Source organism: Atractosteus spatula, chromosome 8 (genome assembly GCF_055471065.1).
Source record: "Atractosteus spatula isolate fAtrSpa1 chromosome 8, fAtrSpa1.hap1, whole genome shotgun sequence".
Classification (NCBI taxonomy): domain Eukaryota; kingdom Metazoa; phylum Chordata; class Actinopteri; order Semionotiformes; family Lepisosteidae; genus Atractosteus; species Atractosteus spatula.
Genome location: NC_142713.1, coordinates 20,607,756 through 20,623,396, shown reverse-complemented (window position 1 = coordinate 20,623,396; position 15,641 = coordinate 20,607,756). Strand labels below are relative to the sequence as shown.

At 35.2% G+C, this 15,641-nt stretch overlaps 1 protein-coding gene across 1 annotated transcript in view; it reads right to left on the bottom strand.

The window, feature by feature from the left end:
- Positions 1-1,168: 1,168 nt before the first annotated feature.
- sema3d (sema domain, immunoglobulin domain (Ig), short basic domain, secreted, (semaphorin) 3D) overlaps positions 1,169-15,641 on the bottom strand; it is a 68,530-nt gene continuing 54,057 nt past the window's right edge. Inside the window, exons 15-18 of the mRNA XM_088923931.1 lie at positions 13,953-14,110; positions 12,829-12,893; positions 12,415-12,554; positions 1,169-2,659 (exon numbers count right to left, since the gene is read on the bottom strand). Coding sequence (XP_088780057.1) covers positions 2,207-2,659; positions 12,415-12,554; positions 12,829-12,893; positions 13,953-14,110 — 816 coding nt within the window. The 3' untranslated portion in view covers positions 1,169-2,206. The remainder of the gene's footprint in view (positions 2,660-12,414; positions 12,555-12,828; positions 12,894-13,952; positions 14,111-15,641) is intronic.

Sequence of the window (15,641 nt, the reverse complement as noted above, 5' to 3'; positions counted from 1 at the left end):
TCTTGGTTTGTCCTCACAATTGTATACAGTATGTAAAGAACTTAATTGCTGCCCACTTCCCCACTAGGTAATACAGTATGTGTAAATGGCAGAAGGTACTGTAGCCATAGTGATCGAACCAGGTCTCTGGGACACTCTCTTTATGTAGTAGAATCCATACTAAATCAGTAAGAACAGAGACACAAAAGCTGCAGTAGCTATTGTACCGGGACTGATTATTTTATTCATCTTTGTGCATAATAAGAAGCCACCATGTTTTGCTGAGTCTTCATCTAGACCAGTGGTTTTAAAAACCCAGTCCTGGGAAAACCTTGTGTCTGCTGGTTTTTATTCCAGCTGGGATCTAAGTCTCCAGTGCTAATAATGACTTAATTAATCTGCTTGCTTGTTTAGATTTTGTCTTTGACTTATTTCTTCAGTCAGTCCTGAGTGTCAAAGATACCCTATTTCAAGGGTAAGATGCAAACATATAAAACAAATATGCACAAATATAAAATAGAAATCAACTAGCCCATGATTAATAACTCGGCTGGAGCATAAACCAAAAAGACACAGCGTATTTAAAGGTTTCGGGCCTTTCTGTACCTTGGACCTTGTCACAAAAAATTTTCAGATTTTGAAAATACAGTTCTATATCATCTTAGTAAGACTCCCAAAGCTACACTGCCAACCTTTTATTGAAATTTTAACAATATATAAACATTTTCATTAATTAAATCAGCATAAGCTTATTGAAAAATACAATGACGTTTTGGAAACTGCTATTCAGAATAGCTGTCTGAAAATATTCTAAATCAAGGCCACAAACCCAGTGCATTGAGACAAAGGACTCAAGCATTGCATGTTATTCTCAACTTGGTAAAAAAATCACTGTATATCACACTGATTTACAGTGTTTAAAGCAGACACAGAACTACTTGAAGTACCAATGCTAGTTACTCTGAATCTGGTCTGACATTTTACATTACCATCACAAGAGCTGTTGGTTCTATAATAAGAATTTCTGGGGCGGCTGTGCATTGTAATGGCTAAATTATCACATAGAGCTTCACCGCTACTGTTTTCATTTCAGATTTCACTTCCTAGCTGTGGCAATGTGATTATGTGTTGTAGTGAACAAATATAAATGCAGACAAAATCTGTCACTTAATATTTTACATCAGAAACGGAATGTTCAGACTGGTTTAATATTGTTGAAAAATGATACAACAACTATTTGTGATTTAAGTCAGAAATATACAGCAGAAATACAATATATACTGTAAGGTAACATTCCACAAGAATGTTAAGTACATTGACTCTTAAGCATTTATTCAACTTACCAAGGATGGGGTGTCCAAACGAAATGATTTATAAGTTAAATGTAAATTAACTAAAAATATAAGCAGACTTTCTGAGAAATATTAATGGTCTAATGGTGCTAAAAGGCAGGAGTTCAAAAGATACTGAACACAATCAAATGCATTAAGACAGGGAAAGTACCTCAATGTTTTGAAGGCCTGTAAAACCCAAACTATAATAAATAACATTGTCACAAATGTTGAATACTTAGTCTACACAAAATAAATGAACTTCAGATTTGTACAATATAAAAAATAATCAAACATATTACATATAGTTTTTGTAAAATATAGTCTGCTCTCCAGAAACCTGGATTTTCAAGTTCAGTTCTCATATTTGCATTTTTAATCCTTTTGCCAACATGATCAGAAGGAGTGATTTAGTGGTTTATTACAGAGCCATAGGCACCTTTTTATCCTTATTATTTTCACAGTTACAAACATCTAAAGATATCTGCTGAAATCAAAAACCCACATTGAAGAGCCAGGTTTTGGGAGAACAGGTCATGAATGTATCCTTTTGGTTATAGATCAAACTTATGAATTCAAGCAAAACGTTTGAACTTCTAACAAATGTACTAAAGCTATACAGTAAAAGCCATTTGAATATTTACATTTATTCATGATTAAGGATGTATCATCATGCATTGTATTACACATGTATTGTCAAAACAGGGTCCAGAACCATAATACCTTGCATATGGTCCACAGTCACTTCAGAAGTATACTTAAAGTGTATGATAATGAATTTGTAAGGTATGCTTTATCTTTAAAAAGTTCCATTTTAAACACATACTGAAGGTAATGAAGTTCAATATTGTCTTTGTGTTTTAAAAATCAAAAGAATACTGGCTACAAAAAAGGTTTTATGTGTCAACAGCATCAGGCTTGTGGTCTGGATGACGGGTGTGATGTCTTCTGTTTCTGCTTTTCTTACTTTCTTGCACGTGCTTCCATTTTCCTGAGGAGCCTTTGTTTTTCTGACGCCTTTTCTCCCTGTACCACATTTGTTCGCAGTACTCATCAATTGTAAAGAGAGGGTTATTTAACAGCTGGAGATAGTCTTTGTATCTGTAGCGGGATTCCAATGCGAGACGCGACTCTGCTATGGCGTCTTGTGTGCGTGACACTTGATCCTCCGATTTGGCCTGCTTGTTTTCCATTTGGCCATTCTCAATTATTTTCAAGTTCAGCCTGAGTATAGTGTGGCTGAAAGTATGTTCCTGTGCAACGCAATAATAAGTTCCTGCATCCTTCTTGTGGAGGGAACGAATCAAAAGGCCAAGCTCTGTCTTCATTATTCTTTCATCAGGCTTTACCTGCATACAAAGTGAATAAATATATACAATATATATAAATCTGGTACCTCCATGAATTTGTTTTAAATCATTCCCTCCCAAATTGCAGCCTTCTATCTGAATTTTAAATAGAGGCACAAATGGTTAATTACCAAAGAAAACAATCAGAAGATGGCTCTTAAACTTAAAATGTAGCCTTCTAAGGTCTTGACTAAGAGTTGGTGAAAACAAAAGATAATACTACTTACATTAAAGATTCAGGAATTTAAATTGAGATGCATGCAATATGGGGTTAATGTGTTAATGATCATTATAATGAGAAACAAATTGAAGTAACAAAGGGGAAACAGCCTCAATGCTTTCAAAGGTCAGCACAGTGCACTGAATGTCTTTTACATTAAGATGGCATAAGGCAGATGATCGGGACATGATGGCATCAGGTAAAGGTCAGCTCCCTATGAACTACATAAATGGGCTGTTTAAATAGCTCCTTCTTTACAAATTAATCACACGTCATGGTGCTGTCAAAGCTAAAACAATACATCTGCTAAAGAGGGGAAGATGAAGCTTCAAAGCATACTTCACTTCACCGTCTGAAGTGAAAAATAGACCACAGAGAAAGATTTAGAGAACAATAGATTCATTTTTTTCTTCTGAATGCATTCTGGTGAAATACTCAAGCAAATAAGGGTCAATATTCTGCACATCCTTACTAAACAGTTGCCAGCTCCTGCCATCTAGTTAGCTCCAGTTTACTTAAGAGATTATTTACTCTAAAGGTTAATTTTAGTTTTCCAGTATATTTCTCCAGTATATTTGTCTCCACAAGTTGCAGGATTACAGATCCCAAGGAAACTTTTGAGGATACACAACTGTGTAAAAAACTACTTAAGAAGACTAACATGAAGTTACTAATTTTGTTTTAGTGAGCTATGTCTTTGGCAAAGTATTAGAAGCAACATACAACTTAGCTTTTTTTCAATGAGAAACATTGTTTCTACTTTCATTTATTTTACAACTACATAAACAAGTACAGCATATACAGTATTTTTGTATACTTATAAGTGAAATGCCAACTTTTGATTATGGTTTTAAGTGTGAAATAAAGTACATTAGACTCAAGACTCAAGATCATTCTTCCTAGACTAAGTAGTACCTGGACTCAAAGGCTAAATTATTTATATCTGTCCTAATTGAGCATTAGGTTGACACAGCACACATACTCAGCATAATGCAACATTTTAATGTATACAGTAAGCAAATAACTAAATGAATAAATTAATTTGCCTTGCTAAATTTCAAAGGCAGCGGGGGTGATCTGATTCTTTTTCTTTGTCAAAGGTCATCAGTTTAACTGATAAGGCAGCCAATTTTCCCATTCATTAGGCAAACACAATTAGTGATTTTGATAAATTCACTCTGAGAGTGCTGACTAAAGTGTTAAATTACACAATAGGTTACACTGGACTGGACTGGAGCTCTGTTATCATTAATCTAGATGGTTTGGCTCAAGATTGCGTAAATCACTACAACTGAGCCTCATTCTAGAGGGCAGTATGTTTTCAAAGTAGCAGAATGGATAAGATGAAACAAAGAAAAAAATATAAGGACAGTTTACCCTTTTAAAATATTTACTCCAGTCATTACTAAATAATAGTAGATTAGTCTTCCATAACATAACTTTACTTTTTAGAAGTTGTTGTTCAAAATTAGCAGTAACCTTTGACTTAAACTTATTGGTGTTTGCCTTAGGATTATATTGTCTTAACACTAAACCCAATGATAGATAATATGTTTGTACTTTATCTTTTGAATCAGAAATGTATGTTACTTAGCTGGGGAAGCCTCCAAAGACCCTCATTCATAAATGTTCAATCTTCAAACCTTGATTTTTTCATTTATTTGTTTAATCTTTTAAACACATAAGGACAAGATAAAGAGACAATTACAAAAAGTGCTTTTCTAGAAAATTAACATTTAACATTGGGTTGGTCTGCCCATTGTTTTATTGCCTTATTCAGAAACCGTGCCACTGTTTCTCATAGGTTCCGACACATGTCTGTTTATCTTCATAGGAAAGACTGTGGGAAATTAAAACGAGCTGCTCAATTTCAATACACACAGTATAGCAGACATCTACTTGTCCAATAGTCGCCCTTTCACTTAAGACAAGGCATCTGTGACTAAAGTATAATGACATGAAACATGCCAAGCTGCATTTTTATACATAGGTCTCTCTTGCTGCCTTGTAATCTAGTTAAGCAAAGTTTATGCTGTTAAAAATCATAGTGTGATAAAAAAAAGAAAATGCATTGGTGTTTTCACGAGAGGTAAATACTATTACTTCATTTGTTGGAAGCCATGCTTAGATAAAGGTCACTCCTGCCATTACATAAATCTTTTAAACATATTAGAAGTCTATAAAAATTTGCCGTAAACCTAGTAGGTCAAGCATTTCATGCACTGGCAGGACCAGGTATGTTAGTAATTAAGGGTAATATATTACCCCTTTGATGGCAAGTAACACATTTTCTGAAATCGGAAAGTTCTTAGGGGTGCAGGTTCCCTCTACTGGTTGAGGTAAGACCCATCATGAAACATCAAGTAGTTATCTCAGTGTTCTGATCTGGGACTTCACACTCAAGCAGATGTCACATAACAGAACTATTTTTGTACATTCCAGGAAATCCAATCACTCTATAATTTACTGGCTACATCTTTCTTTTTTATCTAGTTCTTTGTTCTGCAATGCATGCTTATGTGGTTCCCTAAGGCTTAGCGCTTCCATTTCACACCTTACATGAAATGCAGAACATAGGGGCAGAACTTGAATCTGGAGATTCTCTTTACTTTATGCATATACTGTATATTTAGCTTCTCATATAAACTACTACAGTAGTAATCAGTTCTAGATCAGTATCTAGCAGACAAAACATACCTGTGGAAGATGAAAGCATGATGTTTGGATATTGTTCTTAGTGGGCTCCACTATTTTGGGTGACTTTCAAAACATATATGGAAATACCTTGTACTTACAGTATACACTAGATATTCTGTATGAAATTTCCAGTAACAATCATGTGCACACCACACAAGCCAACAAAATGCAAAATAAGGCCAGCACAATTTGAATCTGGCCTCTAAAAACCACAACCTTCAGTTGATCCATGATTCATTTTAAGCACAGAACTGTTTGGAGATGTTTCCTAATAAGTCTCAATGACACCCTGAATGTCTCTGCTCAAAGAATAGCGGGCACCATTTTTCACATAACAGAGGAGTGTTGAGATGTGGCCATGTTCCCTGTGGTCTATGTCCCTCGATTTGATCTACTGTTCTGGTGGAAAACATTCCTTGTTCTATGGTTGTTCTATGTTTCTATGTTCTTTCATCGAATAAAGATACATCGATATAGTTCTCAGTGCAGCCGAGGCAGATGTGGTGTGCTGACATGCTTTGTGGATGGTCACACTATTTCCTGACATCCCTGGGTCTTGTCCTTTCATGATGTAATGCATATTAAACACTCCATTGTGATGTCATGCATATTAAACACCCCTGAAAGTGTATGACTGACGGTCATCGGGATTTAGACAGAGAGGGGTTTACCACCTGGGTAGAGATAAAGATCTGGGGGTAGAACAAAGGAAGAACATACTGGTTACCACCTAGGGAAGGTTTTGGGAAAGATGTGTAAGAGGCATGGAGGAAATTGTGGTTCTAGATTATCTTATTCAATTTATGTTGATTTTTCCCTCCACAAAACTAAATAAAAGTTAAGTAGCATAATAATAACCAGAAAATAGAGATGTGAATTACTAAATGGAAACATTCAAACTTGTATTTCTCACAAAGCTTTGGTCATAAAGAAAAAGGTAATAAAACGGGGTTGCTGGGCCTTAGAAATAAAGTTGGTTTTACAAAACAAGTCCAACAACTAAAATGGGTGAGAAAAGTGTAGGCGCTGCTGTGCATATTTTAACACTATGGAAAGGAGTCTATTATGGTGTCTGAAACAGCAGAATGACCCACTGACAACCCGAATTCCAGTAAAGATCCCGTCTCCTCCCATATGCTATTGAGAGACAGACAGGGATTTAATGCCAAGACCTAAAAGGTGACAAAAAGGAGACGCTCATTGAGCCAACTGTTTCCGATGTGGCCCTCTGATTCCCTTCCCTTTCCTTCCTTAAGGAAATGTGTCATAATGTATCGAAGGCAGTGCAGCAATCTTTCAGGCTAAGACTGCGTCATGAATACTAAACAGTTACAATGGGTCTCGGTCAGCCTTCACTATATTGGTTGAATAACTGAAACACTTTGTAAAGGGCACTTGATCAGAATTAATGAACTAACGTATGTATATATGTACTAAAAATGCTGTATATATATGTTGTGCACACTTTTAAATATATGTTATGTCTTTGTAATGTATTTACTTATCTGTTTGCTGGTACAATTGTTTTACAAGAAAAAAAATGCATTTGATAAAAGATCCTAGGTTCTGAAGTTTAGTATGCCATTTTGTATGATCAGTAATGCACTTTTATTTCTATAAGAGGAATTTCTATACATCTTCTTTAAATGTATACCAGAACACAGCAAAGAGAACTGGTATTAAATCAATACATACAATACTGTGCTATTTTGATCTAGTAAGCCTTTATCTGGATTATTTAGAGCACAGAAATGGAAAAAAAAGGAGTCTAGGGAGAGAGGAAATGGATAATCACACATAATAAATAAAGAAAGTTGTGCAAAATGAAAGCTACCACAGCATTCCTTTACATTTTACGATGAAATTGACCATAATTTCAGGATATTACACTAGGCTGGTGCATTTTATAAGAATGTCATGAAATCCCTGCAGTTCAATTCCATATGGCTTTTCATCGAAATAAGGATATGCTGCTTGGAAGCAGTGATCCCAATACTTTGCAATTGAGTTGCTATTAATTAATTCAACAATCAATAACAATGACAACCTTCTGTTCAGTAAATGGCTCAATCCCTTAACATAAAGGAAGTGGTTAAATCCCATGACTATTAATCACAGATGACTGGTAGTCCACAAGTGACTACTACTACATTTTTGATGTCAGAGGGACAGAAACATTAATTTCAATACAGGAAGCATTACTGTAGCCGACATGCCATTAAAAACACAGGATTCTTCCATATAATATTACACTATGAAGATTGATAAGAATACGTGGCAATTTTAAAGAGTGAACATATACCCGAGTCAGCATAATCTTGAAAAAACAGCAGAGGTAAGATGATTGGTGCACATTGGCTCAAATTCCTCTTTTAGATCATCATCATCTGCCTTGTTTTGCTGTTGTAGACAAATGTTTACATGCTCCCTAAAATAATTTATATGTAAACAATGCTAGTTGTCAAATAATTATAGGATTCCTAAAAATATTAAAGGAAAGATGAAAAAACAGAATAAAGGGGCAATAGTGAACTTTGAGAGATTACTTTGGGAAATTATTTAAGTAGTTCTTCCAAGTTGTTGCCATTTTTAAACAATGCATTTACTTCATTCTGCCATGGATTATATTAAAGTTCACTATATCTCCCTATGTTTTATCATGATTTTACTGTGTATTAACATATTGTACTGTTATTTTATTTTGAAAAACCATTTAAACCGTAAGGTTATGCACCATTATTTCTTTCCAAACAGCTTAAAGTACTCTACTTTTTAATGCAATTATTATTTTAAATCTAACTATTTTTGCTCTGTTTTTTTTTGACAATACTATCATGCCATTACTGGGTGCCACTTTAGCAGAATACCTGGAAAAGACTATAAAGAACGTAACTTAGACAGGGAGAAGACCCATGATAAAGGGACTGTAGAAGGCATGACACTGTACATAAATGTTTACTTCCCTTGGATTCTACACATGATGGTTTGGACTCTCTGTAATACGTGATGCGGTGGCTCTGTGGCTAAGGATCTGCGCCTGTGGCTGGAAGGTTGCCAGTTCGTATCCCACGGCTGGTAGAGGAATCCTACTTCACTGGGCCCCTGAGAAAGGCCCTTAACCCCAACTGCTCCAGGGGTGTCTTATAAATGGCTGACTCTGCGCTCTGACCCCAAGCTTCTCTCCCTGTCTATGTGTCTCATGGAGAGCAATTCTGGGTATGCAAAAAGAAATTACTAATACAAGAAATTGTATATGGCCAATAAAGTGATCTTATCAATCTGTTGTTGTTTGCACCCAGGTTTTGCTATTAAGTGCTGATAATTTACCTCCAACAAGTCCAAACTGATAATCTGATAATAACTGATAAACTCATAATACATGCCTAGCTATGCTACCACAAAAAAATAAAATCCTGATGCATGCAAAATTCCTACAGTCCTGGAATTGCTGCAATGTAAGCTAATATATATATTGTCCTGAATGTTTGGTCTTTGAATAATGTTTGGTTAGCTCTTACCTCAGTGCTAACAGCACTGAGGCAATCCCTATATAAGACATTTGTTTAAACTGTAGAATAAGTAACAGTTTAGTAAGTTATCATGCCTCAGAATATATTCCTACACTTACAGAAAAGCAGAAGAGAACTTATTTAAGTCTAAAACATAGAAGATCAGGGCACAGGTAGAAACTACTGTACATGGTATTACATTAACAAACTGAGAACACGAGATACTTCTTACCCATCGGGATGTGGGAGTATGAAAAAAGCTGCCCAGCCATAGTGTTGCAGAAGTATCCTGGCTTCTTTCAAGAAATTCTGAATGACATCCAGTCCAGAAACTAGCTACTAACTAGTAAACTGGCTAAATGGGTCAAACGGCCTCATGTTATTTGTAACTGTTCTTAATCAGAACCTTATTTTTCCTTATGACATACATATATTACACACACATATACACACAAAACAGTTTTAGAAGCCATTACTTTTAATGGTAGGACGACCAAACAAATCCACAGAGTAGAAAGCTCAGACATAACTGTAAGTCATCATGAACCTCATATGTTCTGCAAAATATTCATACCTAAAGCATAGTGAATATACTGTAACTCAAACTACTAGTGTGATTTTAAATACAAACATACAGACAGCTCCATTACATCCTGGCTGTTGGGGATATGCTTTCCACTTCAGAGAATAATAAAAAAGCTCTCTGTCTTTTGAAGTTTCAGCACCTGTCTTTATGTTTGCATTCTTTTAAAAGCAGAATAGTGGTGATATTGAATCTGCTGACTAGGCTCATCTTTGTCAATCCATTCTGTAGATGTGCGTCAAGCTAGAGATCAGCAAGCATTTCTTTACACTTACTTTCCGTGTGCCTGAAGAAGTTTGCTGTTTCTGCTATTGGTCATTCATCACCTCTTTGTGAAACAAAGAACACTGAAGTGTCCAGTTGCCAGATAAACCAATAATGAGTTCAACTAAAGCCGAATATGCAATTATAGCTAAGTATTAAATTACATATTAATTTTACATTTAATCAGACAAATAGTTTTGATCTCACAAAAACATAAGAAATACATGATTTGCTGCACATTGTTTTATGAAAAGTTGCTTTCCAGGTATTTTTTTTCTTTTTTAGAGACTAGTGAAAATTAAATGACAATTCCATAAAAATCACATGATACTGTTGTGGAAAAAAAAAACATTCTTAGAAACTTTGCCAATTGGAATATCATCTTCAAAAGATGTTTTCTTCAACAAAGAGATACAATGAAAAAATGCAAATCTGATCTCACTGAAAACTATATTTACACACACATCGGCATTTCACAGGCAATGGCAAAAGCCAAACAGGACATACTATATTCCTTCGAGATCTGACCTAGAAAAAGGTTATCAGATCAGTGGAAGACACAAATAGCCAAAAGGATAAATCGTTATGTGTTGATTATTTTATAACATTAAATTTCAATTAAGATAAGGAGTGTGTGTGTTGGGGGAAGTATGGAGAGAGAAAGACCAGACACAGAAAGAAATGAGCATGTTCCAAGAGCATATATGTATGAAAGTCTATTTTTAAAAAACGAAAATAGATTTGGATTATTATTATGGCATTAGCAGTAGTTGAACCAGTAGTAGGAGTCACACTAAAACATTATCATATTTTAAACATTATAGTTAACAAAGTTAACTACAGTATTTACAGTACATTATAGTTAATATTTCTGTCAAAAAACGGACAATTAAAAATGACCGAAAACTGTCACAAGTTGAAAGCTTACATAGTATTTTTATTATTGTTTAAATTTCCTCTTAATACATACTGTATATATTCCTGTGGAACTAATGATAAGAAATCTGAATAAAGCTATGCCTTTGTAGTAGGAATATTCAGCACATTGTCTATTCACTATTAATGACTGGCAAAAATGTGTGCTAAGGATGCGTTTACTTTTTAGCTAATCTTTCTTTAAGCACTCAACTAACTATACAACAAGAGGCCGGAAAAATTCTTAAACAGAGCCTGCAGCCATTCAATTCTCAATGGTTAAATCGACCAAGAATTTTTACAGGCAGAGTTGGAAACTCCCAATAGTCGTATGTCCAGGTCATGGTTTCAGAAATCCCCTTGTTTAAGAATAGTATTTAAATGGCGAGCAGCCAGGCATCTTGGTTATCTGATCTCATTTATTCTGCACTTAGTTGCATGACCACCTTGAAATTATAACCGTAAATATCCAGGTGAGGAGTAATCCTAGAAAGAGTTATATCTTATTATTCACAGCTTGCGGTCATTTTAATAATATGGCGCCCTGCCAGAAAAAAAACAAGATCCTCCAAAAAACTGATATCCGAAACATATTTTTCAAAATGCTACACATTACAGTAAAAAATGATACAATAGAATTCGAAACCTCCTTTAGGAGCAAATTGCAGTGCCCAGTCAATAATAAGCTGACAATGTTTCAACCACTGATTCTGATTATTTCAGATGTTATGGTTGTGTGCCTTTTTCTCAGAGTGGGCACATTTATTGGCATTTAGACAGGGTTGTCCCAGCTGCCAGCTGTTTTTATGTAAAGGTCAATCTTTCAGGCATTCATAGAGGAAGTTAAATGCACTGGTGTGAAGTACATGGGAACACCTCAGACACCTCAGAGTTATACTATTTCACTGTGCTTGTAGTTCAATAGTATACAAATCGGTCATTGCCCACGGTACTGTATAACGCATATAAAGTTTTCTTAAAAAAACAGAAACGAGGATCTCTCGCCTACATCTCCAATATTACAATTGCCACTGGGAAAAGTTAGGTCTGAGTGCCACAAATATTGCAAAAATGATATTGACTTTTAACATACACTTTGCTTGCCTGGAATACTAAGAAAAACTATTTGTGCTGTATTTTATTATGCAAGTGGACCATTGCAGAGGTGAGTGCAAACTTGCTTGTGCCACTGTCCTGCACTTCTCCAGTTCTGCTCTTCTGTAACCACTATTTCAGTGCTATGGCTTGGCAGGTTACAGGAACTAATAGTGCTGCAAATAAAATGTGTCAAAAATGGGAGACCACAAAAGAGACCACACACACACATTCCATGAAAGAGCTTACAAAAACAGTACTTGTTCACAGAAAAATATCCAAATACATGCAATGCTTTAGGACAGAAAACCAAAACCAAGACCCAACTACTAATTTAAACAGAATTTTATAATAGAACTAAGGTAGTTAAAAGTGACCCTTGCCACGATATGGTTTTATGTTTTTGACTGCTGTGTGCACAACTTAAGAAGAAAAATGTTTAATTTAACTGAAGGGTGAAAAGCGATCTTACCTCTTCCCGATGGTCAGTCCCAGACCTTTGCAGAAACCACCTGATGTATGCCTGCTGAGACTTTGGGATGCATTCCAGGAAGGTTGAGTTATGTTCAACGCCAAACATGAGCTTTTCTTCAGCATACTGATTACCCATAGCTAGGGGGAAAAAATCATATTCAGTATTTTACACAAATAGCTGTTTCGATACATAGAACATCCTGTCTTTTAAACTAATGACGAATGCATAACAGATGTGTTCTTTTTGTTGGGGCCTTATTTGTTAAACAAGGTAAAAATGAAATGTCAGTAATGCAAATATTACTATTTTATCCTTTTACTGTACATAATATGCAATTCAGTGCAATGCCATAGACAAATTACCTTCATTATTTACCTTTAAGTTTTTTTAAGGGCCAACAAAAATACTTACTGTCCTCTAGATCCCAACACTGGCTTGAAGGATCGCCATGTTTTATGTCTTGCCTTCTGGCCCGTCTGCAGAAGCAATACCAGAGACACTACTGTCAGATTATTAAATCTTCTTCCTCATTCACATAACATGTCTTGCTTCTTAATATGTTTAATATAAATGGGCTGCAATAGATTCACAATTTTTTTTCTATTTCTGTGGTCTGCAAGAGTCAAAGTTATTTATTTCTTTTCATTTTGTACATTTCAAGTTTTATAGATTTGGAGATTTTGACAGATAAGGCACTGCCATTCGATCTTTTTAAATTCTCTGCACATATTGAAGGGGATGTTGTTTTACTGTTTTTGAAATAAAACAAAGTAACTAAATAATGGTCTTATCAGTGTCATAATTGTGTTGTTTTAATATTTTAATTGTATTTTTTTCTCTTAAATTCTGTTCAATTCAGAATATTTGTTAAACTGCAGAATTTCCTCTTTTTAGGTTAGGTTTCCTGAGCATAGGCTTGTAAGATATAGAGCAGGAATGTTAAGAGCTCTGAAAGTGTTAGTACATGTTTTATTGTTTTAAACTGTTATTGAACCCCCAGGAAATATTCCTACATATGTCTAAAAAGTATGTAAACAATGTACGACGTAGTAAATTTGAATCCTTGTAAAACAAAACATTAAGATATTGTTATTTGATATATTCTGTTTCTCTTGTACACGATTCATTAAAAGGAGAACCTCTCATTTTCATCAGATTAAATCTCCTCCTCACATGCTCTACTGAGAACACAGAAATAAAACCTTAAAGCCTAGAAGAGTGGCCAAAGGGAATGTCAGTAACATAGAGTGAAACAGAAAGCTTCAGTCCCAGAAACATCAATCTACTGGTGTAACATTACACGATTTCTGAAGATCTTCAAACAAAAATAATTCAAAAACTGACAATTTACATCTGGCTACACTACAAAAATAGATAATTTACATCCAATTCAAATGCAAGCTTCAGGGGCTCTGTTTACCATCCTGTTCTTTGAAGGAATAATGAACTGATAGCGAAACTGAAATTAGGGAGTAACATGATTCGAGTCACTGACAATTTTCTTTTTTTCTTAATGAGGCGGTCTGACTCTTCACCTTTTAGGTGCTGGGACATATCTTGAACAGGAATATCCATCCCATGCACAGTAGGGATCCCTTGCAAGACAGCACTCAGCACAGACCTTTCCATAAATGTTACATCTGTGCAGAGATACTTGTACAAGGCCATCTCTGGAACCAATATATAACTGTTGCTAAAAATAACAAAACAAAATGTCATTAGACATATGCAGTGCAATGACCTTCTTGAAATGGTTCCATGCATAAACAAAGGTGGAAAAACAGATTTCTGTGACCTGAGAATATTAGTATTACAAGAATCTTACCAGACATACTGTAATAAAGTCTGCCTTTGTTCTCTGTTTTGATTTATGATAGCCCCACAGAGATTTAGACACACCATTGCTGAGCTGGTTAAAAATCCAACTGTCTTCTGGCTCTAATTCCAGCTCAGCCCTCAGAGACAGCATTTTTCAAATCATTTTAAGGACCTAAATAGTTACAGGTACATGAATATTTACAAGCAACTTGACGTTGCCTATAATTTCGGAGCTCAAAGTCATTTTATGGTCCAATTAGCAAGTTACTGGTTCATTTAAGAGCTCAGTGTACAGTAAGTACGGTACCTGAAAGCACAGCTGGAACAAAACCCACAAGCAAATCGGGTCATGAGGATCAGACTTAGGGAAGCTTACACTATGGGTTTCCTTCAAAGACCTGCCATTGTATACTATGCATTATTATTTAAATTAATAATGTATAATAATTAAAATTAATAATACAATGTGATAATGTACCAAGATCACTGAATTGTCTTAAATCCCTTTATTTATATATTTTCTTTGAATCTGGCTTTTAGTTGTTCAAGGGTTACATACTTTAGCAGTCATTCAGACCACAGGTTGAGCCCTACACTCCAAAATCTCTCCAGCTGGATTTTGTCATTTAACAACAGTGACCAGGATTGTGCAAGCTGCAATGTACAACATGCTGTGTTCTGGGTAAGCTGGATACAAATTGGCCAGAGTATCATGATTTGCCTCATAACAGTGACTCCCCTGGGTACCTGCAAGTATTTGTGTAAGACCTGTTTGCCTTGTCTTGGTTCAAAGGTTGTAGCAATGAACTGAGATGATTTACAATTGGAAGTTCCAAGAATGGAAAAAAACAATGAATGACTCCAAATTAAAGATGAAAAAAATACAAACAGAATAAACATTATATGATTTAGTCAATGTACTCTCGTCTATCCAATACATATCCTAGCACGACTCCTGAATCGCAGCCCAGCTACTCATAGATTTCAGAAATAAATGCACTTATATTATGACAGATAAATCTGTGTTATGTGAATCACTGTCCAGTTTAAAAACATATTAACATAGCAGATAACAATTTAAGTAATAAGGAAACTGTTAAGATAGGGTTAACTGGAAGAATGCCTTCCCTATTGTACCTTTCAATTTATTTGTAATTCGCTAGTACATTGTTATATATTCATTTCTTTGCTCACTCTTTATGCACAGGATAGTATATTCAATATATCCTACTATGTGATAAAAATAAAAGCCAGTTTTTTAGGCTATTAGCACATCCTCTAGCCCTTAAGTATTAGTGTTGCACATTAAGTTTTTGGGATTCTCAATTGTATTAACATTGTATCTCCAACTGACCCTGACCTTTCACTGAACTTCTTCATCCAGGAGAGTTCTATGTGTGGGGAGG